Source organism: Pan paniscus, chromosome 8 (assembly GCF_029289425.2).
Source record: "Pan paniscus chromosome 8, NHGRI_mPanPan1-v2.0_pri, whole genome shotgun sequence".
Classification (NCBI taxonomy): Eukaryota; Metazoa; Chordata; class Mammalia; order Primates; family Hominidae; genus Pan; species Pan paniscus.
Genome location: NC_073257.2, coordinates 103,835,460 through 103,859,147, shown reverse-complemented (window position 1 = coordinate 103,859,147; position 23,688 = coordinate 103,835,460). Strand labels below are relative to the sequence as shown.

The 23,688-nt window shown below is 39.9% G+C and overlaps 1 protein-coding gene across 2 annotated transcripts in view; it reads right to left on the bottom strand.

The window, feature by feature from the left end:
• The window catches only part of TNKS2 (tankyrase 2), a 65,886-nt gene extending 44,528 nt beyond the window's left edge, over positions 1-21,358 (bottom strand). The window contains exons 1-6 of one of the 2 annotated variants that reach the window (XM_003825358.5): positions 20,373-21,358; positions 7,855-8,079; positions 3,813-3,908; positions 1,739-1,775; positions 1,490-1,565; positions 1,014-1,108 (exon numbers count right to left, since the gene is read on the bottom strand). In XM_003825358.5, the coding sequence (XP_003825406.1) occupies positions 1,014-1,108; positions 1,490-1,565; positions 1,739-1,775; positions 3,813-3,908; positions 7,855-8,079; positions 20,373-20,571 (728 nt within the window). In that variant the 5' untranslated portion in view covers positions 20,572-21,358. Of the gene's footprint in view, positions 1-1,013; positions 1,109-1,489; positions 1,566-1,738; positions 1,776-3,812; positions 3,909-7,854; positions 8,080-20,309 lie in introns of both variants that reach the window. The other variant, XM_008950684.4, reaches the window with a different exon arrangement.
• Between the last annotated feature and the right edge of the window lie 2,330 nt (positions 21,359-23,688).

Genomic DNA, 23,688 nt, shown 5'->3' with positions numbered 1-23,688 from the left:
AAATAAAATAAAAAACACAACAAACAAATAAAAAAACTAAGAGTTCTAGAAGTCAATTCAACATTTTCCCTCCAAACAATTTTGCCTCCTGTATTTCGTATGTGTATCACTGGATCTAACTCATTCAGAACTTCAAATGTAGTTTTCCTTTTATTCCTCGCTCATTGTATCCATTCAACAAATCTTATCCATTCTTACACTGCAATATCTCTTGCATCTATGCCTTCATTTTCATTTCTTCTGCCACCATTATTATGGATCCTGATTATGCTTAAACCTCTAGAATGCTCACTTTCCTAATTGCTGCTTTTGCTTCTAGTCTCCTCTCTCTCCAATGTAGCCAACACATTGCTTTCAAACGCACCTCCTAAAACTTCTTTTAGAATAATCATCCCCTTTGTTTCAGATCACAGGGTGAACTCTGAATTACTTAGGCTAAATACCCAGTCCTCCAAAACCTGGTTCTTACCTATTTCTCTAATCCTAAACTTCATTTGTCTCCTGTGTGAATCATCTGCTCCAGCAAAGCTAGTCTAGTCACTGTTTTTTAAATGTGCTTTAACGTTTGCTGTAGCAGCCCCCACTTATCCCAATTGTCTTACAGACTAATGTCCCGCAAACTCTGCTTTCTTGAATTGAGACTTGACTTTACAGTCCAGGTCAAGTCACACCTCATTCTGAGGGATTTCCCAACCACTCCAGTCAACCATCACTGAGAGTTCCCTCCTGGGAACTCCTGCAGTGCTATCCCTCTCTATGACTCAACACTTGGTAGAGACCTCATTGTATTCTTAGGTATCTTTTCATGCCCTCTGAAGTGTAATGTAAACCTTCTATGAGCTGTGGGCTTAAGGTTTTATAATTTCCTGCGCCCTCAGAGCAACCTGTACATTGTAAAAGCTCAATATATATTAATGTTATTTAGTAAAAAATATTATTTTTCTAAGGTTACAAAGATTGTTTTAAGAAGAGGGTAACATTTAAAAAGTCCTTGTTTTTTTTCAAATGCTTACCCTTTATCTTTAGCATGGACATCAGCTCCATGTTGCAGTAACAGCTGTACAATCTTTACTCTGTTATATCCTGCCGCCAAATGCAATGGAGTTGACTGAAATATTAATCGAATATATTAATGAAATTCAAATAATGGTTGAATAAAATGTGTGAGAGGGAAAAAACCCAAATATAAAACCAGAAAATCCAATTATAACTTCGCTAAGTAGTTATCAATTTGGTTTTACAAAATCCAACATATATATTGAAGGCATAGTATACAAGTTTATAAATTCACTATTGCATATAGGAAGCAAATAACTGTTTATCATCAATAAAGTTTTACTAGGCTTAAGAATTTGAAATACTGAAAATACTGAAACACTTAAAACATCAGCACTCTCTTCAAATATGTTTCAATTTATCATAAGATAAACACATCTTTATCTTCATGTTACCAGGAGATAAGCACAAACTCAGTTGCAAAAGGAAGTACCTTTCTGCCATCACTTGCGTGGCAGTTGACATTTAATGGTGTGAGTAGAGCCATCATTTTTTCTTCATTGCCACTCCTAGAATACAAAAAAAGTATTAGTAATTTGCATTCCTCATCAGATGTTCCTCAAGATAAGTACTGTAACCATTAAAAAAAAATTCTTTTTAAAGTTTGCTTACTGTAAAAAAAAAAAAAGAAAAAGTTAATGGTGAAGTATTCCTGTCACATATTTATAACATTAGTACGTACCTGGCACTTTCTAAGAGTTCATCTTTCTTATATTCACCTGTGAATTAGAAAAAAAAAAGTATAGAAATTAAAAAGAAAAATTAATGAGTTTTATGCAAAAAGATGCCCAATGAATTATAAAGTAGATAAATTTGGAAACAAATTTCCAATAAATGGAAAATAGTTCATTAACAGAATATTGTGTAGTTTAAAAATATTTGCATGAAGAGCAAACATGAAATACCTTTGCTATGGGATTAAAAAAAAAGATTCTATTTTATATAATGAAAGGCAACCTCAACTATATAAAATCAATATGCTCAGGAAAAGGAAAGCCCAAAAGAAAATATACCAAAATATTAACAAAGTTTATCTTGGGTCATAAGTTATTGGTGACCTTTCCCTTTTTCCCTTCAAATTTCCTAAAATGAGTATGTTATTTTTATAACAGAGAAACAAAATGTATCTACAACTTTGTTCCAAACCTAAAAATGTCCGGGTGTATTGGCTCATGTCTGTAATCCCAGCACTTTGGGAGGCTGAGGTGGGCGGATCGCTTGAGCCCAAGAGTTAGAGACTAGCCTGGGGAACATGGTGAAACCCTCTCTCTACAAAAAATACAAAAATTGGCTGGGTGTGGTGAGGCACGCCTGCAATCCCAGCTACTTAGGAGACTGAGGTTGGAGGATCACCTGAGCCTGGATAGGTTGAGGCTGCAGTAAGCTGTCACTGTGCCACTGCACTCCAGCCTGGGCGACAGAGTGAGACCTTGATACACACACATGCACACACATACACACCCCAAAAGCAAAACCCTAAACAAAACAAACAAAACTCAATATACCAACATTATAGAAATGACAAAAGAATCTATAGCATCACTGATTAAACATAATCATTAACATCTTTATGAACCTAGATTTTTTGACACTAATATCATGTTTATTTAATGCTACTTTAAATATATACAAATATAAAAAAGGATTAACTATGAACTCTTTATTTTTCTTTATTAAAGGCTTTACTTTTACAAATGAATACAAACAAAACTATAAAACCAACAAAATTTGAATTAATATGATTTGCTGAATGACATCCAAACCCACAATGTGAATTGCATACTGACTGCCAAGGCAATGCTTCTTTTGAGGCCCAAGATTTAAAAAACAAAAATAAAAGCATGGAATAACATGGACTAGTGAAGGAGAAAATGAACACTGATTGATAGTCACAATAACAGTGCACACTTCTAGAAGTCTTTTCATGAAGAAGTCTTCTCATGAAGAAGTCTAAATTTTCTCAGCAATGGTAGAAGAAATATCACAAAATCCAGGCACAAAGCTCACAGCAAAGCCCCTTTGGCTCTTGACTTTAGATTAGGTATGATTCTAGTCATCACAAGGTAGGTAAGAATCTGGTAAACAACATGGCTGAGTTGCTAAGAGGAAAGCACACTGACAAGGGAGATAATATGTGAAGTGGATACAACTCAGGAAAGCTTGTCAATCTAAACTATAGCCTTATGCATAGCAATAGGTTCCAAGGACATAAATATGTTACAGCAGAGTACAACTAGCATTTGCTTCATGGTACTGAAATGAGTGTGCCTAGAATCCTCTTCTGAAAAGTTAACGGAATGGCCAGTGTTTTTTGAAAGGATTCCATCAAAATTAAAATACATTAAAAAAAATAGTACAGCTTGAATATCCCTTATCTGAAATGCTTAAGACCAGAAGTGTTTTGAAGTTTGGGTTAGAAATACTCAACCTGCATGTAAAGGGCAGGCATAAGTTATCTGAAAAACTCAGGGGTATTTTTAAAATGTCCTGAATATACTAAAGCAACATACAATTCACCCTCACCCCCAATAAGGCAACAATGACATACTTAAACAGCAATTAGAAAATAAAAAGAAAGCTTTATTTTTCTTAGAGGAGAATCAAATGTCAGCTATCTAGACGTAGAAAAGGATAGCTACTGAACTGACACTATTTTAAAAATCTAGCTGAGGTCATTAATCATAGGAGGCAAATTTCCTACCTGGCAAGGTTGTTCTTTACAGGCTTCCTGGAATAACCAGAGTATACAGACTTACCAGTAAGCACTGCTTTGGCAGATGGATCTGCTAAATCCAATGCTGTCCTTCCATCTGTATTTCGGATGGTTGGCTCAGCTCCATGCTGTAACAGCACTGCAAAATAGCAACACTATTTTGAAGTTCAATGGTAATCTTAACAACTTGATTTTAGTAAATCATTTTCTCAAGAAGTCTGGTCCAGCAAAGTCTCAAAGTTGTTTAAAGACCTTTCATATCTTGTCAGAATGGGAATGTTACATTTTAAATATAAGAATAATACATAAAGTATTCTATTACTTAATGCATTAAAGACACATTAAATAAGTTCCCCCTCAGTTCAATGTAGATTTTCCTTTGCTATTTATATAGCTGGTGACAAGTGACTAAGGATAGATAAGAGTGTGTAAGGGAAAAGGCAAGTGTGCTTAAAAGCTTGTTTTCTCATTCCAAAAGAACACTGCTTATGCTAGAAAGACTGTTCATCATGACAGAAATAAAATGTCTAAAGCTATAGATAGCCTGGGAACAGAGATATGTAGGATTTTTAAGAAAAAAAAAAAAAAAAAGAAACACAGGTAAATTCTTTTTTAAAAAACACAAAAAACTGAATAGCTTCCTGATGCTTTCAATAAATTCTGTAAGGTCATCAGTCATTATCTTTCTATTCTTCAGGAAAGCTGAATAATTAACAGGAGCCTGCTTGTATTTGTCCACTATTGATACCATAATACAATGCACTTGTAAGGTGCAAGGTAAAGAGTCTAAGGAGTGGAGTAGGTACATTGAAACCGAGGTGCAAATTACTCCTTACAAGGACAATTTTTCTTTGGAAAAATCTTAACTGAGGGATATATAAATAAGGGTTGCTAGCTGAGTAGTTAGTTTTTTCAGGTTAATTACACAGAATTTTAAGTTAAAATCCAAATACCCTTAGTAGGGCCAACCTACCCCAAATCAAAACTACTACGTTATAATTCAAGGCACATAAAAAGGGAAGTCTTGGCTGGGTGTGGTGGCTCACGCCTGTAATCTCAGCACTTTGGGAGGCCGAGGCGGGCAGATCATGAGGTCAGGAGATCGAGACCATCCTGGCTAACATGGTGAAACCCCGTCTCTACTAAAAATACAAAAAAACTAGCTGGGCATGGTGGCGGGCGCCTGTAGTCCTAGCTACTCGAGAGGCTGAGGCAGGAGAATGGCGTGAACCCGGGAGGCGGAGCTTGCAGTGAGCGGAGATCACGCCACTGCACTCCAGCCTAGGCGACAGTGCAAGACTCCGTCTCAAAAAAAAAAAAAAAAAAAAAAGAGAAAGTCTTGTGTTTTGCTCTGTACTGTATTATTATTTGTATTATTATGAAGCTATTCCAGTATACTCTCTAAATAAGGAGCTGGAGGAAGACAGGCAAATATGTGCAGAAAGGAAGCTCAGCTCCTGTTCTTTGATAGGGTGAATTTCCATTCTGCTCTACTCCTATATATACCAGTGCTGTTCAACAGAAATAAAATGTGAGCCACATAAATAATTTAACATTTTCTAGTAACTACATGAAAAAAAGAAACAGTTCAAATTAATTTGAACAGATTTCACCTAATACATCCAAAAATTCAATATTTACATTTATATTATAATCAATATAAAATTAGATATTTTACTTTTTTTTTGTACTAAGTCTCTGAAATGTGGCATGCTTTTTCCCCTTAGAGTACCTCTCAATTCAGACATTGCAAGCCCTTAGCTACCATATTGGATAGTGCAGATTATAACTATATTTGGAAAACTCTACATTATTCAAACTAATTAATTATATGTCTAAGATTCTGAGGTACCAGAGTTGGGTTATGTGGTAAAAATGATGTATTTGAATGTAGGGCAGGAACAATTTAAGACAACATACAGAAAAGGAGAATTGGGCAGAGGTAACTAGGAAATCCATTTCACATCTTTATAAATGACCTCATTTAAACTAAGCTGGTGAAGTTGACATAAATAGTGATTTGGGATGCTGGGGACCATGAGGTCCAACTTAAGTCTAGCATAGAACACCTGGACTTTCTCTAGTGCACTGAACTGGCTTTCTATCTGTTAAGGATTTCAACTGTCCCTGTTTTACATCAGGAAATAATGGAGTTAAGGTGGCAATGAGTCCAAAATCCTTGAATCTGTTTGTCTCACAAAAGTAAATACCAGGTTAATACAAATTCTCAAAAAGCCTTCTCACATACTGTATATTTTTCTTACTTATCCTGCCATTTCTCTCCTATAACCCTATAATTCAGTAGCATCATTTCTCACCTAGGTTACTTCACAGTTTCCTAACTGGTATCCTTGATGCCATCCATCCTACCCAGTCCCCTACCAGATTACTCTTCATAAAATACAGTCATGTGTCACTTAATGACAGGGATATATTCTGAGAAATGCATTGGTAGGTGAGTCCGTCATTGTGCCGACACCAGAGTATGCTTACACAAACCTAGCTGGTACAGTCTACCAAACACCTAGGCTACATGGTATAGCCTACTCCTCCTAGGCTACAAACCTGAACAGCATGTTACTGTACCGAATACTGCAGGCAACTGTAATACAATGGTAAGTACATCTGTAACTAAGTATGTCTAAATATAGTATAAAAGATAAGAAATGGTATATCTGTATAGGACATTTACCATGAATGGAGCTTGCAGGATTGGAAGTTTCCCTGAGTGAGTCAGTGAGTGAGTGATGAGTGAATGTGAAGGCCTAGTATATTATAATACATTACTGTAGACTCTACATAAACACTGCACACTTAGCTATGTAAGTTTATTTTTAAAATATTTTTCTTTCTTCAATAATTAACTTTAGCTTACTGTAACCTTTTCACATTAGAAATTTTTAAATTTTTAAAGGCTTTTTGACTTTTGTAATAACAGCTTAAAACACAAACACTATGTACAGCTATACGAAAATATTTTATGTCTTTATTCTATAAGCTTTTCTCTATTCAAAAAAATTTTTTTTTTACAACTTTTCTGTTAAAAACTAAGATACAGACACACATATTAGCTAGGCCTACATAGGCTCAAGATCATCAATATCACTGTCTTCCACCTCCACATCTTGTCCCACTGGAAGGTCTTTAGGGGCAATAACATACAGGGAGCTGTCATCTCCTATAATAATGTCTTCTTCTGGAACACGTCCTAAAGAACCTGCCTGAGGCTGTTTTACAGTTAACTTTTTTTTTTTAATTGCTGAGTATACTCTAAAATCACAATAAAAAGTATAGTAAATATATAAACCAGTAACAAAGTTGGTTATTATCAAGTATTATGTAGTGTACATAATTTTATATGCTATACGTTTATATGACTGGCAGTGCACTAGGTTTGTTAACCCAGCATCACCATAAACACCTGAGTAATGCCTCGTGCTATGAAGTTAGGACTGCTACGAAGTCAGTAGGTGACAGGAATTTTTCAGCTCCATTATCATCTTATGGACCACCCTTATGTATGTCATCCATTTTGAAATGGAGTTACGTGGAGCATGACTGCATACTATGTACTCTTATCACAGTGTTCCCTTCCTCAAAAAATATTAAATATTCTACACTGCCTGCACATACTAATATTAAGCTCCTTAACCTGGTATTTAAAGCTTTTTATAGAGAAATCCCCACCTACCTTTTTAACCCTTTCCCCACTGGAAAGACTTTCCCTTTCTCACGGAAAGACTCCAGGAAGTAGGGCCTTGACTTGATCCTGCCAAGTCACTGTGCTCATTATCCTCTTAACACTCTCTGTTCCCTTCCACCATGCCTTTATCTGGCTGTTTGTGTATTTTCTCTCCCAAGAGAATGCAAGTATAATAGGCACTTTGTAGTCCATTCTCCAAAGAAATTTAGGCTCAGTACTACACACAAAAAGACACTCAGTAAATAGTAGTTGATTAAATCATGGGATGTTCTTAAATATTTAAATTCAGCTTGACATAATTTGATGATATGAACAGATTAATTCAGTTCAGATTCAGAATAGTTACAACATTAGTAAAAGTCGGAAAAGTAAACAGTCTTACCAATGCAAACATCAATCTTTCCTTTAATTGCAGCTTCATGGAGAGGAGTATAATTCCAATTATCTCGAGCATTGGGGTCCGCACCATGTCGCAAAAGGAGATTGACTACTTCAGCATGACCAAAAGAGCATGCATTATGAAGAGGAATAAGGCCCCCATCATCACGTGCTTGGACATTTGCACCATTCTGAAGCAAATATTCAACTACGTCTTTCCGCCCAAAACCTAGATGAAAACAAATTGTCCACACGTAAGTTCAACAAGGAAAAGATATCAAATTAGATAAGTACCATCCATACTAAAATGTTTCAGGTGGAAAATTAATAACAGACTCAACAATTCAAGAACTAATTAATGGAAAGGTGATCAGAAATATATCAATAACTAACCTTAATGATAAAGCCAGAGGGACTCTCCACTAAGCAGCAGTGGTACCTAAGCAGCGCCTTGGGTGGTACTACTACTACTAACCTCAAAGAAAGAATACAAAATAAGTGACTGAAAGCTCAAAGTTCAAATGTTTCTCACTCTACAATAGAGTTCTGCATATTTAGTATGTATACATTTTCAGATGTTCAAAGTATAAAACTTAAATATGTAAATCACAACCTTATGATACAGTGACAAAACTCTTGCTAGAATTCCTTTCCCACATCTATCTCACAGAATGTTTCTGCTAAACTGGGGGACTACGAGAAGCAACAAAAAAAGATCCGCTCACAGCTAATATTTGTCTATGTAGTGAGACACAGAGAGATAACCTCAGGCAAAAGTATGAAATCCAGTGTCTTCAAAGGAGTCCCTACTTTGCCACTTGCAAAACGCATATATAACTTCTTTCCATGTAGGAGGCCTCCTTTAGGTACCAACATTCCACAGTTCTGCTCAACTGCCCCCAAATCAAATAAAACAAAAAAAGTCTGGTAATTTATTTATACTGGTTTACAGATCTAGCACCAATGAGTTTCAATCTCTTATCATTCCCATATATTAGTACTTAAAACCTTTTTAAACCTAGCTTTGAAATGACAAGGCTTTCAGGCATATGTTAAAGCAGATGGAGTGGTCTACAATGTGTTTGGGTAGAGAGAAAGGAACTGCTCACTCTTCTGAAATTTTCTCCATTCTATTCTTTTTTTTTTTTTTTTGAGACGGAGTGTCGCTCTGTCGCCCAGGCTGGAGTGCGTGGCACAATCTCGGCTCACTGCAAGCTCCGCCTCCCGGGTTCATGCCATTCTCCTGCCTCAGCCTCCAGAGTAGCTGGGACTACAGGCACCCGCCACCATGCCTGGCTAATTTTTTGTATTTTTTAGTACAGACGGGATTTCACCATGTTAGCCAGGATGGTCTCGATCTCCTGACCTCATGATCCGCCCGCCTTGGTCTCCCAAAGTGCTGGGATTACAGGCGTGAGCCACTGCGCCCAGCCCTCCATTCTATTCTTAAAGCCACCAAGTCTGACTGTAGTTCTTCCAAGATGACCAGCAATGAGAACAGATAAGAAAGTAATGGTACAGTCTTTCTAAGGTCGATGCCTGGGGTTGGCCTGGTTGCAGCTGATGGAAGAGCTAAAGATAGTTGAAAAGATTAACTATTTTTGTTTTGTTTTAACATTGCTGGGCTCTGTGGTCACAAAGATGAGTATCTTTGTATCTTTGATTCTTCCTCCTCTCAAAGAGCTCATAATTTAAGATATGAAGATTTTAAATTTCAATACAATATAATTGCTATGTATATATAAAGTGCTACTAGAGCTCAAAGAAGGGAACTCCTAAACTAGGGGAAAGCAGAGAACGGAAAAGACTTACCTAAGGCAATTCCAGTGATGACACCTGAGCTGAAAGCATACAGAAAAATAAGGGATGATTAGGAAAATGAGGAGGGAGAGGTGAGGGAAAGGAGATGAGCAAGGAAGGGTCCTGCAGTCCAAGCAGAAGAAACAAAACGTACACAGACATGGAGGTATGAAAGAATAAATGCTTGGGCTGGGCGCAGTGGCTCACGCCAGCAATCCCAGCACTTTGGGAGGCCCAGGTGGGCAGATCATGAGGTCAGGAGTTCGAGACCAGCCTGGCCAGCATGGTGAAACCCAGTCTCTACTAAAAATACAAAAAATTAGCTGGGCGTGGTGGTGCGTACCTGTAATCCCAGCTACATGGGAAGCTGAGACAGAATTGCTTGAACCCGGCAGGTGTAGGTTGCAGTGAGCCGAGATCACGTCACTGCACTCCAGCCTGGGGGTGACAGAGTGAGACTCCATCTCAAAAAAAAAAAAAAGAAAAGAAAAGAAAAGAGAGAAAGAAAGGAAAGAAAAGAAAAAAGAAAAGAATAAACAAATGCTCCATAACAGCCAGGACACAGAATGCCAAAGTGGGCAGATGCTAGATCAGGAGTATGTCAGGCTGGCTGGGCGCGGTGGCTCATGCCTGTAATCCCAGCACTTTGGGAGGCCGAGGCGGGTGGATCACGAGGTCAGGAGATTGAGACCATCCTGGCTGACATGGTGAAACCCTGTCTCTACTAAAAATACAAAAAAAAAAAAAAAAATCAGCTGGGCGTTGTGGCAGGTGCCTGTAGTCCCAGCTACTTGGGTGGTTGAGGCAGGATAATGGCATGAACCCGGGAGGCAGAGCTTGCATTGAGCCGAGACCGGGCCACTGCACTCCAGCCTGGGAGACAGAGTGAGACTCCGTCTCAAAAAAACAAAACAAAACAAAACAAAACAACAACAATGAAAGGAGTATGTTAGGCTAAGGCAGCACCTGGCCTTTGTCCCATAAATTAGTGTTTTTCAAACGGTTTTCAGATAGCAGGGTTTTTTTTGGTTTTGTTTTGTTTTTTGAGACAGAGTCTCACTCTGTCACCCAGGCTGGAGTGCAATGGCGTGATCTCGGCTCACTGCAACCTCTGCCTCCCAGGCTTAAGCGATTCTCCTGCCTTAGCTTCCTGAGTAGCTGGGACTACAGGTGTGCGCCACCATGCCTGGCTAATTTTTTTGTATTTTTAGTAGACATGGGGTATTGCCATGTTGGCCAGGCTGGTCTCGAACTTCTGACCTCAAGTAATCCTCAGCCTCCCAAAGTGCGGGGATTACAGGCACGAGCCACCGCACTGGGCCCAGTCAGATTTCAATTAGATCTTATTTAAGATTATAATAAGTGCAGGTCATGTTTACTGCTAAATACCCAATGCCTAGTACGTAGTTGGCATTCATAGAACTGCAAATTAATTGAATAAAATAAAAACTATTCTGGTTGAATCCTCCTTCTTCCCCTCACAAAGACCCAAAAGAAAATATTCCTGTATCCCTGAGCACCTCTTAGAAACAGTTTGAAAAATACTGCTACAACACATCATTAGTTACAGAATGATGTGTTTAGGGCAGTGACTATTTGCCTTTTTTTTTCTTTAAAGAAAGATCACCTTGGCAATTGCGTGAATAAATGAATCAAATGCAGAGACAGGCAGTAGATAGGTCCTTAAGGTTTTAGAATGCTATGTGCCATAGTCTAGGTGACAGATGATAAGGGCTAAGATTAAGACTGATTTGGTTAGGATAGTATACCCACATGGTTCATGTGAACACCATAGGTAATACTCACATGGCTGGTGAAGCCTTCCTCCCACCCCTATTCCCAGCTTCCCAGTTCCCTTCCTTCTGGTTACCACTTTTTTTCACATACGTTGAAGTTATTTTATATACATGCAAGCAAACATCTGCTAATATATATCTTTAAAGATAGTGTTTACATCTTCCTTTCTTAAAAAACATCTATTATTAATAATATCCCAGAAATCAATTCCTATCAGTATTTTATATATTTTCTTGATTGGGAGTATCAAAATGTAACTAGTTCCATTCTCATACATAGTTAGGTTGTTTCCAATCTTACTACTATACACACTACTGCCAAGGTTTTTGGCCTCAGTAATGGAAGAGTGAAGTTGCCATCAACAGCAATGGGGGCAAGGCTGCAGATGAAAATAGGTTTGTGGCAGAAGATGAAGAGTCCAAGTTTTAGACATGTCATATCTCACTGAGGGCTTATTGCTTCCTCTACCTAATTTCTAAATATTGGGATTCCTCAAGACTCAGTTCTCTAACCTCTTTTTAGATAATCTTATCTGATCCCATGGCTTTAAATACCACCTAGATACACAACCCTCAGATTTAAATCTCCAGTCTACACTTTTCACCCAAATTCCAGAATGTTTACTTAACATATTTCCTTCTGGATATTTTAAAGGTATCTCAAACTCAACACGTTTCCAACTTCTATTTCCACTGACATTACCTTACTCCAACCACTATCGCCTCCAGCATAAGCTCCTGCAATGTCTCCCCTAAATAGGTCTCTCATTTCCACTTGTCTCTAGTGACCTTTTAAAAATAATAATATCACAGCCCTGTTTAAAATAATTCCTTGGCTTCCCACTGATGCTCTCAGAATAAAATTCAAACACTCTACTATGGCCTTAAAAGCTCCTTCATGAACTGGCCCTCAACTTCTTCTCTAATTTCATTTCACACGATTCTTCCCTTTCCCAACTATAATATACTTTCTTTCAGTTTGTCAAGTATGTCAGCGACTTGGTACATGCCACCCTTCTGCTTGGAATGCTCTTCCCTTGCACAAAGCATCCTCACTTCTACTCATTACCTGGTTTGTTTAAATGTCACCACCTTAAGAAGGCTATCCCTGATCATCCCATCTAAAATAGTCCCTTCTGCCCATCCACATTTTTTCCTATCTTCACACCATTTAGTTGGTCTATCTCCCACCTCCTTCACTAGAATGCAAGCTCCATACAACAGGGATTTTTGTCTTTGCTGTTCATAGCAGTATTTGTCACTTATTAAAATTTGTAATTACTGCTTTACTTATTTTCTAGACTCTTTTTTTTTTTTTTTTTTTTTGAGACAGAGTCTCGCTCTGTCCCCCAGGCTGAAGTGCAGTGGCCCAATCTCAGCTCACTGCAAGCTCCGCCTCCTGGGTTCATGCCATTCTCCTGCTTCAGCCTCCAGAGTAGCTGGGGCTACAGGTGCCCGCCACCACGCCTGGCTAATTTTTTTTGTATTTTTAGTAAAGGGGGGGGTTTCACCATGTTAGCCAGGATGGTCTCGATCTCCTGACCTCGTGATCCGCTCGCCTCGGCCTCCCGAAGTGCTGGGATTACAGGCATGAGCCACTGCGCCCGGCATTTTCTAGACTCTTAGTTCCATGAAGGACAAGAGCCATGTGCATCTTAATTCATCACTACTTCTCCAGCATCCTTTAGAGTACATGGTACAGAGCAATTTGTTGACATTTGCTGAATTAATGTATCACAGTATATGAAAAGGAGTCTGAGAAGTAAAGCTAAGAAAGAATGGCATTGCAGAAGCCAAGTAGGAAAATGTCAGAGGGGAAGATCAGCTCTTGCTGTCATTAGCCCTGACTTCAGCCTTCCTTTCTGATCACTTCCTGGGCATTGCTGATCACACTGTCCTCCCCAAGTAGGTTATCTACAGTTGCCCTAATCTATGGTTCTGCTATCCCAACCACTTAGCACCCACCTGCAGGAAGTGCTTTTAGAAAAAGGCTTCTTAAATTGGAGAGTAAGAGAAAAAGAATCAAAATAAAGAAAAACCTGTAAAGCTACCTCTATAAAGTTATTTGATGTACCCAAGCATTTTAGAATAAGGATTACTATTCTTCAGCAGTAATAAGCATATCTGAAGTAATCAAAATGGTGACTCACAGGCTAACTCCCCCAGAAAGGAGAGTTAGATGTGCACAGAAATAGCTGGAGTAAAATAACTAGCTGTTATGAGAGACAGTGTCAACTGGGAAGATATCTGTCCCAAAGGATTGGTGATCTAAAGGAAGGTCAAGTAGTAGCCTTCTGTCAAAATAAGGCTGGAAAGAGAAGAGGGTTGCATGAAATCAGAGTTAAAGAGAAAGACATAACTGAAACTGAAGTTTTAGCTGAGGCGATCGATATGGGTAGAATGGGTAAAGTGATTACATCCACATAGTTACCAACATTCCAAGACACAGACTTCTGTGTCAATGTCTGTATCAACATGATTCCCTAGTCATTAAGATGTCTGAAACCAGTCTGGTGACTGATAGTAGAGGTATGATTTTACAGTCACACTGTAAGGACTACAATATGTGAGTGAATGTAATCTGCTATGCTGAGACAGTAGATGAATAGTCTGAGATTTTAATGTTTGAAGCCACATCTTGGGCACTTAAAGGAAATTATTTGGAGGCAGTCAATAGGTAGCTATGTTTAAAAAAAAAAAAAAAAAGCTGCTTGGAGTTTGGCGAAATCTTTAGATTGAAGATACTTCCTGGTTGGGCACTGTGGCTCACACCTGTAATCCCAGCACTTTGGGAGACAGAGGTGGGTGGATCACCTGAGGTCAGGAGTTCGAGACCACCATAGCCAACATGGTGAAACCCCGTTTCTACTAAAAATATAAAAATTAGCCAGGCGTGGTGGTACATACCTGTAATCCCAGCTACTCGGGAGGCTGAAGCAGGAGGCAGGAGAATTGCTTGAACCTGGGAGGTGGAGGTTGAAGTGAGCCAAGATCGCACCACTGCACTCCAGCCTGGGCGACAAGAGTGAAACTCTGTGCCTCACCCCCCCAACCCCCAAAAAACCATACTTCCCAAACTGAGGAGTAATCCTTGATAAAATCTCTATTGTTATGGTCTCAAGAATAGTTCAAAGTACTTCTGTTAAGCACCAGTTTCTGGAAGAAAAAATGCTCTGCAGGGTATATTCTGATCATGTTCTCACTGGCCAGGTAGAACATGAATAGGCATATCATCAGAGTCAATGTAAATCTCCATATTCTAAGGATCTCTTTATGAGGAACCAGAAGCCTAAATAAAGTTGGTAGTCATGGCTGCTCAGGACACACTGTAGTTTATTTTGTAATTATGGAACAGCACTCAACTTCAAACACTGTTCTACTTGTGAAAATTCTGATGAAACCATACACAGAGTATGAATCTACTATATAGTACTTACAGTGAAGCAAAGCAGGCCTATCTGTAAAGTATACTTGTTGACCACATTAACCATGTGTCAGTTAATGGCAGGTATTGTGTCCTGTTCATTTCAGTTTACTCAGGGACAAGGTCAGTGTCTGGCATATAGCAGGACTTGACAAACATTTGTTTAATGCATGTCTAATACTCTGCTGGAATAGGAAAGGATCCTCACAAAGAATATGGTGTTAATGATTTGTGAAAACAGAGAAAAGCAGCCTCTTGTCAAATTTATTGCTTATCTAGATGCCATCAGTTTCAGCAACTCCAGGTACTGCTTGCTAACTATGACTATTGTTAATAATATCACATTTTGCTGCTACACTGGAAACATGCTTTCATCTGAATGGTCTCCCAAAAGCTGTGAGGCAGTCAAGTTCCTACAGAGAAACCAACTTAAGACTCTTAGGAAGTTTAACTAAATGCTATCCCCCTCCTGTCTTTCATAGTCCAAAGGTGGGATTAATCACTGATAACACAATTGGTCCCATATGAGATGGTGATGTCTTGCAATATCTAAAGGTAGGCTATCACACAGGGTTTTGTCCAAAGGCAAAGTTCTGGAAAAATGTCAACAAATGCCACAAAACAAAGCTCCTGTAGTCTGGGAGATTGGAAGGTATAATCAAACAGCCTTCAGCTTTCAAGCAACCTTTAGCCAGGACTCTCAGTGACACATTTTTTCTGAGGAATGTCATTTTAAACTTCTCATTTACTATTTTGTGTTACAAGGTTTCCCTCTGTTGCCCAGCCTAGAGTGCAATGGCGCAATCTCGGCTCACTGCAGCCTTGGCTCAAGTAATCCTCTAACCTTAGCCTCCCAAGTAGCTAGGACTACAGGCCTGCGCCACCATGCCTGGCTACTTTTTCTATTTTTTTGTAGAGATGGGGTTTCGCCATGTTGCCCAGGCTGCTCTTGAACTCTTAAGCTCAAGTGATACTCCTGTCTTTGCCTCCCAGAGTGTCAGTTCTGTGCCACCATGCCCGGCTCATTTTTCTATTTTTTTGTAGAGATGAGGTGTCACCATTGTTGCCCAGGCTGGTCTTGAACTCTTGAGCTCAGGTGATACTCCTGCCTTTGCCTCCCAGAGTGCTGGGATTACAGCCTGTGGCACTGTGCCCGGGTCTCATTTACTATTAACTTTAGTTTGCTAAGATCCAGAAAATTATTTCCCACATATACTTCTTAAGAACGAAGAATACAAGGGAGAGGACTTTGCCCATCTCAACTTGGGATAGACATACTGTCTGGCCAGATTAGTAGAAACTTGGAAAAGAACGCCATGGCTTCTACGGTGATGAAATTTTGACCATCTGAATGGGGGTACACTGAAAGGAGTACTCCAAACTCTTGTTATTGAAGTCAACTGTCTACCTCCAAATCCAGCAAGAGCTGAGGGCAAAGTTATAGCTCAAAGTCTTGATAATACATTGGGAGATTTGATAAGTCAAGAAAGATGATGAATTCCTAAAGAGACTGATCTTTATTTGACACTAGGGTTTCCTGCTGATGTATGATTTATCTCCCATAGCAAAAACCAATCCTGAAAACAACAATCTATAACTGTAGTTCTAGGTGAAGAGTGTTGGATAAATTTTGTGCATCTCTTATAACTATGATGTTGGCCTACAGCCAAAGAAGAACATGTTACTGAGAGGTTATTGGAGGTCTCCAATGGTTATCATTTTGGGAAAAGATATGAATGGCAATCACAAAAGCTAGTATATCTTTGGTAGCTGAGCAGCTAAAGCCTTCAATTGGAGGAATCATCCCACTTTCTTGTACTAGTGAGATTATAACCTGTTGGTCGAACTAGGCTGAAATCCTCTCTACAACAGCTCTGAAAAATGCCAATCCAGCCACTGCTTGGATACTTCCAGACAGTTCGATCGCTAAATATTGTTAAAGGTTGTCTGACCCCTTGTAACCTTCCACCTGCTGGCCTTAGTTTCGACTCCCAAAGCCACACAAGTAATATCCACTCACTCTTTGTGATTCTTCCACATATGTGAAGACGATAACATGGTATAGTCTTCTTTCATCTCTAGAATAAGCAGCACTAATTTTCGTATCTATGCTTGTGCAATAAATTCTGGATGCTCTGATTCCACTTTCCTCCTCTGAATAAAAAAATCCCCTCTTATATTTGATTCACACAATTGAATATAATAATCCAAGTCCGGTCTAACTGGTCCTATGTATGTGGTTCAGTAGCATACTCATACTAACAGTAACATAACATACTATAAATATAAAATAAGTGTTACCTTGTTTAGCTAGGACTCTACAATGCAAGCTCCTACCTCCACTCCAAGAGTTCTAAGATTGTAAGGAATGCCACATATTTCTTTCATTTCTATGATGGGCATCAAGATAACTTTCTCCCCAAGTTTGTGTCACCTCTTCTTTACTTTTTAGAAATAAGTTCACAGAAGCAGAGTCTTCTTTACTGAAATTTGCTGTTTTCTAGGGCATTAACTGTCAAGAATTTCAGATACTTTTGCTTTTAGTAAAATTAGAGCAACAGCCACCCTACCACCAACTTGCCTCTACAAATTCTGTTGTGTTGGAAAAAAATCATCCCTGGCCGGGCGCAGTGGCTCACGCCTGTAATCCCAGCACTTTGGGAGGCCGAGGCAGGCGGATCACGAGATCAGGAGTTTGAGACCAGCCTGACCAACATGTTGAAACCCTGTCTCTACTAAAAATACAAAAATTTGCCAGGCGTGGCAGTGCGCACCTGTAATCCCAGCTACTTAGGAGGCTGAGACAGGAGAATCGGTTGAACCCGGAAGGTGGGGGTTGCAGTGAGCTGAGATCGTGCCGCTGCACTCCAGCCTGGGAGACAGAACTAGACTCCATCTCAAAAAAAAAAAGAAAAATTCCTGTCTTGTGTATATCTGTGTATGGTGGGGGGCAGTGGCAGGCGGACTGAAAAGGAAACAATTTACAGAGTCATTTTTCTCCTAAGGAATTGCTTCTTAAATAATATTTATCTAGAAGAAAAGTATGCAATCTAGTTCAGTAATAAAAAAACACCTAGTAGAAGGAAAATTCCTGTTTATGCTGACTATCTTCTTCATTAACAGTATTTAACTCTCTTGGTGCTAGCAACGGATTATTCTTTTAATTGAACTAACTTTTGGGGATGAAATTAAAGCAAATGTTTTCTAAACTAATTTTCATTTTCTGTGGTCTGCACGAATCTCTCAGTCCTAATATTACTTGGGAATCAAAACAAAAAGACAAAAACATGCCTCCCCTAATAAAATCTCCAAAGTTTAATCAGCTAAAAAAATTTTAAAATAATGATGTCCCCCATCACCTCCAATAGCTCACTCTATGACTGAAGTACAAACACAAGAAACTGCTTGATCAGGCAGTTACATAATACCACCACCTGTGTTGAACTTCCAACAGTATGCTTGCAGGCACATTAACATGACTGATAACTCACTACCTACAACAGATTATAAAGTGCATTCTCCATATATTAAGTGAAAAGGTAGCTGGATGCACTTAAAAAGCTTCTCTCTGATGAACCTAAAATTCAGGTTAAATTTACAAACCCAATTTTTAAAAAAGTTTCTCATATGATTGAAGTGCAGGACTTCAAAAGCTCTGGTTGAATGAAGAACCCCCACTTCATAATTTTTATTACTCCCTTTTTATACCTTTAACTCTTAATCTGATAACCTATACCTGATAATTTGGGTAAGTTGTGAGGGGTGGGTTGGTTTCCAAAATATTAAGTCTTCCAAACTTGAACAAAATGAAACCTATGTAAAAAATATGCTTTGAAACGTTGGGACAGAACTGAAGGTGGGAAGGCAGAGAAGGAACAAGGTCACTGAGGATCTAATAACATAATCTTACACCTCTAAATATTACTATTTTCAGATATGAACTCACTAATACACCAAATTCTTGAAAGGTAGCAACTAAGATCTTTCTTGGTTATTTTTATCCCACAGATCAAGTGAACAGAATCTAAGTAACCCTACCCTTTGGCTTATGTATCAGTTGATCGTGACAGTTTGCCAAATGAGTTGTTTAAATGTTGACTACATGGTCAAACAGGACAACCTAAATTAGCTGAAGAACGGCAGCACTTACCACCGAAATTTCGGGCAAAAAGGCTAACTAGGTGTGTTTGACCTAAGTATTCTTCCTTCTCTTTCCATTGCCCACAAACCGTTTCTAGTTCTCCCACCTGGGTTCCCTAAACTTTCTTCTTTTTAAAAGACTCCCCAATGGAAATCCAACAAAGGTGCAATTGATCAAAAAAGCATACCTCCTGGTAGTATTTACATTTAAAATCTGGAACAGGTTAAAGCGAACAAATCTCCAATTGGTAGAAAGCGTAAAAGTAATATCTGTGAAAGAGGAAATATTTCTCACTGCTCCTTTTCTCTTCATCAATCTAGCCCCAAAAGAACAGGAGTACTTTAAAAGGTATTCCTCGATTTTTCAAAAAATTGTTTTAAACAATCATGAAATACACAAAACAAAAAACCAGGATTGTCAGAGGTAAGAGGAGGTACTCCCATTTTCAATCACGCATGACTCACCTGAAGTTAGAAACAGTCATCATCTTTCCTACAAGTGAAAAGCATGCATGCTTTATGGGAATACGCTGAATATCCCATCTATGGCTCTTTTAAATTTTTCGACTAAATTTAATATGCTTAAATCATAAAGTGAACCTAATAAATATTAAAATAATGTAATTCAAAGGATCTAAATTTCAGAATGAAGCAAGGTTAGTCCCAACTTAAATTCTAGATTCAAGCTAAAGGACTTGCACTATCTTTTCTCTTATACTACCACTTTCCAGCCCAACTTGTATGTGTGTGTGTCTAAGGCTTCCCGCACCCAGTCTAAGTCAGGTTTCAGTTCTCCCAAACTTGCCTATTTCCCGTTCTAGTCACTCCAGAAACTTGGTAATGATTGGCTATTCTGATAAACCAATTAACGCTAATGTGTCAACGTCCTATTAAGCTACTCCTCCTAAATTACATCCTTGTATTTTACAAAGTCCTTCAAGACCTTAACCCAAATGGAACTTGCAAGAACGAAAAATTTTGGAGGTAACTGACCTTTTAAATCATAAGGTCTATCAACTACGTCCCCTACTCTTTCTTGTGTGTAGAGGCCTTCTAGGGTAACAAGACCGGAAGTTGGTACAGGTATTGTTGATACTGTAAAACAAAACAAAGCCAAAACCCCAAACCACCCCCCACACCTGGCAAAAAAACCAAACCAAGACAAAACAAAAAACTTCCAGTGAGTGTGGCACGCTCACCCTACCCCTAATCTCCTTAGTCTCCACTGGAAGAGAGCGAGATCACCAGGACCAGAGTCCTGGAGAAAGGTCGGGGGGCGGAGGAGCACTGGTTTCAGACCTGTGGGCCCCGGCTGCGCAGGTGGGGTCTGGAGCGAGGCGAGGGGACGCTGGCCCCGGTTACCTGCGGCGAAGTGCAGCGGGGTGGATTTCCTGCCCGCCGTGTCGCGGCTGTTCACCTTCTCAGGCGTCACCAGCCTCTTGACTCGTTCCACGTCCCCGTTGCGGCACGCCTCGAACAGCTCTCGGGCGGCCGGCTCCATGGCCTCGGCCGCCGCGCTCGCGCAGGCCGCTCCCCCGCCGGCGCAGCGGCGACCCGACATGATCCTGGCCGCCGCCACAGCCAGCAACAGCGCCAGCAACGGGAGCAGGAGCCCCGGCCCCGCGAGCAGGAGGGCGAGGCCCCCCGGAGAAGACGCGCTCAGGGCCCGGGCCGCTTGGCTCCCTGCTGTCACCGGATCCGGCGCAGTCCCATGGCCGCGCCCACGCGCGCCCCTCGCTGGGCTCCCTGCCCCCCGGCTGCCCCGCGGCGACGGAGGCAGCGCGAATCCGCCGTCCGGGTCCTGAAACGACGCGGCGGCGGAAGCTGGCAAGGCCCCTCCTGCCAGCTCCGTCCAGCCCCGGGAGCGCACGTGACGTCGTCCCGCGCGTGCGCAGTGGCCGGGCACCGGCTGGGCAGGTTTCGGCTAGCGAGGCGGCGCGAAGGGTTTGTGGGAAATGTGAGGCGAGAGGCTTCGGCGGCGGGAGAAGGGGCTTCGTCCTACCGCCATCTTTGCGGTGGGTTCTGCTGAAGCCAAACGATCCTGCATATTGTGTTTTTTGTTGTTGTTGTTTTAAGCCCTGGGCTTTCCAGGCTGAACTTTCTCACTACCATTACACTGAAAAAGAGCCCTTGAAAGTTTTGCTCGGATCTTGCACATTCTTTTGGAAGTCTTACTGTGGAAATTGTCCGTGTTTTCAGCTTCCACATCCCTTTCTCCTGGGAGATTTCTTTTCCGTTTTTTTAACTTTGTCCCTTTTCTTTCCTCCGCAACTGCTTTGTTGTTGTTGTTGTTTCTTGTAAACCACTTCTCAAAAGTGAACTAGTTGCCGTTTAATAGAAGTTTGGATGAACTGCCCCCAAAATAAAGGAAATCCGAACAGTCATGAAAGTTGACTCCAATTGGAGGGATGGCTCTCATCAATTACTCTTTCCACAGTAAGTTATTAGCTCAGGATTGATTAGAGGAACTTTTTGTAAATCAATATTGTACCCGACATGCCTAAAGTTTGGATACACTGAGCATACGCATCTCCAAGAAAGTTTTCTGAGTTATAATCTTTTTCTTTGACCAACAAACCAAAGAAAAGCATATAATTGATTTTCATGCTTAAGATACTGGTGTAGTTTTACACGATAATTCCCCACTACACCCCCTTGTCTTAAACTGAAAGAAAGGTATGCCTATACATACATTTTACTTACAGAAGATGATACATGTTGACCTTTGCCATTCTGAAAAGCATCCCCCCCCAACCTCCTACCTTAACCTGTTTTTCAGGAAATCCAGTTTTTGTTGGGGAGTGTTGACTCACTACAGTGCTAAAAGAGGATGTACACTTTTTTGAGCATTTTTATACATATGAAATTGAAGTTATGGTGCTTATCAATAACATGAACATGCATGAACGAACCTAGGACTAGAACACTACCAATATGATTGCGTTTATCATTTTTCTTCCCATAAATCTGCTATGGTGATCTATGATCAGTGATAAGTTGAAATCACTGTTGTAATTGTTTTGAGGCACCACAAACCACACCCATAGAAGACAGCAATCAATCAATAAATGTGTATGTTCTGACTGCCCCACTGACAGGCTACTCTGCCATCTCTCTCCCTTTCCTGGGGCCTATCTGTTCCCTTAAACACAATAATATTGAAATTAGGCCAATTAAGAACTCTACAATGGTTTTCTAGGTGTTCAAGTGAAAGGAAAAGTTGCGTATCTCTCACTTTAAATCAAAAGCTAGAAATGATTCATCTTAGTGCAGAAGGCATGTTGAAAGCTGAGACAGGCCCCCTTGCACCAAACAGCCAAGTTGTGAATGCAAATGAGAAGTTTTTGAAGGAAATTAAAAGTGCTACTCCAGTGAACACATGAATGATAAGAAAGTGAAACAGACTTACTGCTGATACGAAGAACGTTTGAGTGGTCTGGATAGAAGATCAAACCAGCCACAAGATTTCTTTAAGCCAAAGCTGAATCCAGAGCAAAGCCCTGTCTTCAATTTTGTGAAGGCTGAGAGACCTGAGGAAGTTGCAGAAGACAAGTTAAAAGCTAGCAGAGGTTGGTTCGTGAAGTTTAAGGAAAGAATCTGTCTTCATAATATAGAAGTGTAAGGTGAAGCAGCAAATACTGATGTAGGAGCTGCAGCAAGTTAACTAGAACAGGGGTCCCCAACCCCCGGCCCTTGGACCGGTACTGGTCCCTAGTCTGTAAGGAACAAGGACGCACAGCGTGAGGTGAGCAGAGAAGGTGCGGGGCGGGGGATGGAGGCAGGGTGGGGATGGGCGGGGAGTGAGCATTACCGCCTGAGCTCCACCTCCTGTCAGATCAGCAGCAGCATTAGATTTTCACAGGAGCACAAACCCTATTGTGAACTGCACATGTGAGGGATCTAGGAATTTGAGGCTGTGGTGAGCTGTGATCATGTCACTGCACTCCTCTACAGCTTGGGTGACAGAGACCCTCTGAAAACAAACAGAAAAACCAGCTTGAATGGATGAGGAGTTACTTCTTATGGAGCAAAAAAAAATTTTTTTCAGATGGAACCTACTCCTGGTGAAGATGCTGTAAAAATTTTTGAAATGACAACAAAGAATTTAGAATGTTACTTAAACATAGGTGATAAAGCAGGAGCAGAGCTTGAGAGATAGGCTCTATTTTTTTGTTTGTTTTGCCATTAAGTTTCAACACCCAAATAGACTCTGATTTTGAAAGCTCTGTGGGTAAAATGCTATCAAACAGCATTGTATGCTACAGAGAAATCTTTTGTGAAAGGAACAGTCAATCGATGTGGCAAATTTCATTTTAGCTTCTCTTAAGAAATTGCTACAGCCACCCCAACCTTCAGCAACCATTATCAGCAGCCCTCGATATCATTGCGGCAAGACCCTCCAACTGCAAAAAGATGACAAGTTGCTGAAGGTTCAGATGACTGTTAGCATTTTTTAGCAACAAAATATCTATTTTTAATTTTTAAAATTGTTTGAATTTTTAATTTTTTGGGTACATCACAGGTGTATATATTTATTGGGTATATGAGATATTTTGATACTATCACTCAATGCCTAATAATCATATCAGGGTAAATGGGGTATCAGTCATTTCAAACATTTATCTTTTGCATTACAAACAATTATACTATTTTAGTTATTTTTAAATGTACAATTAGA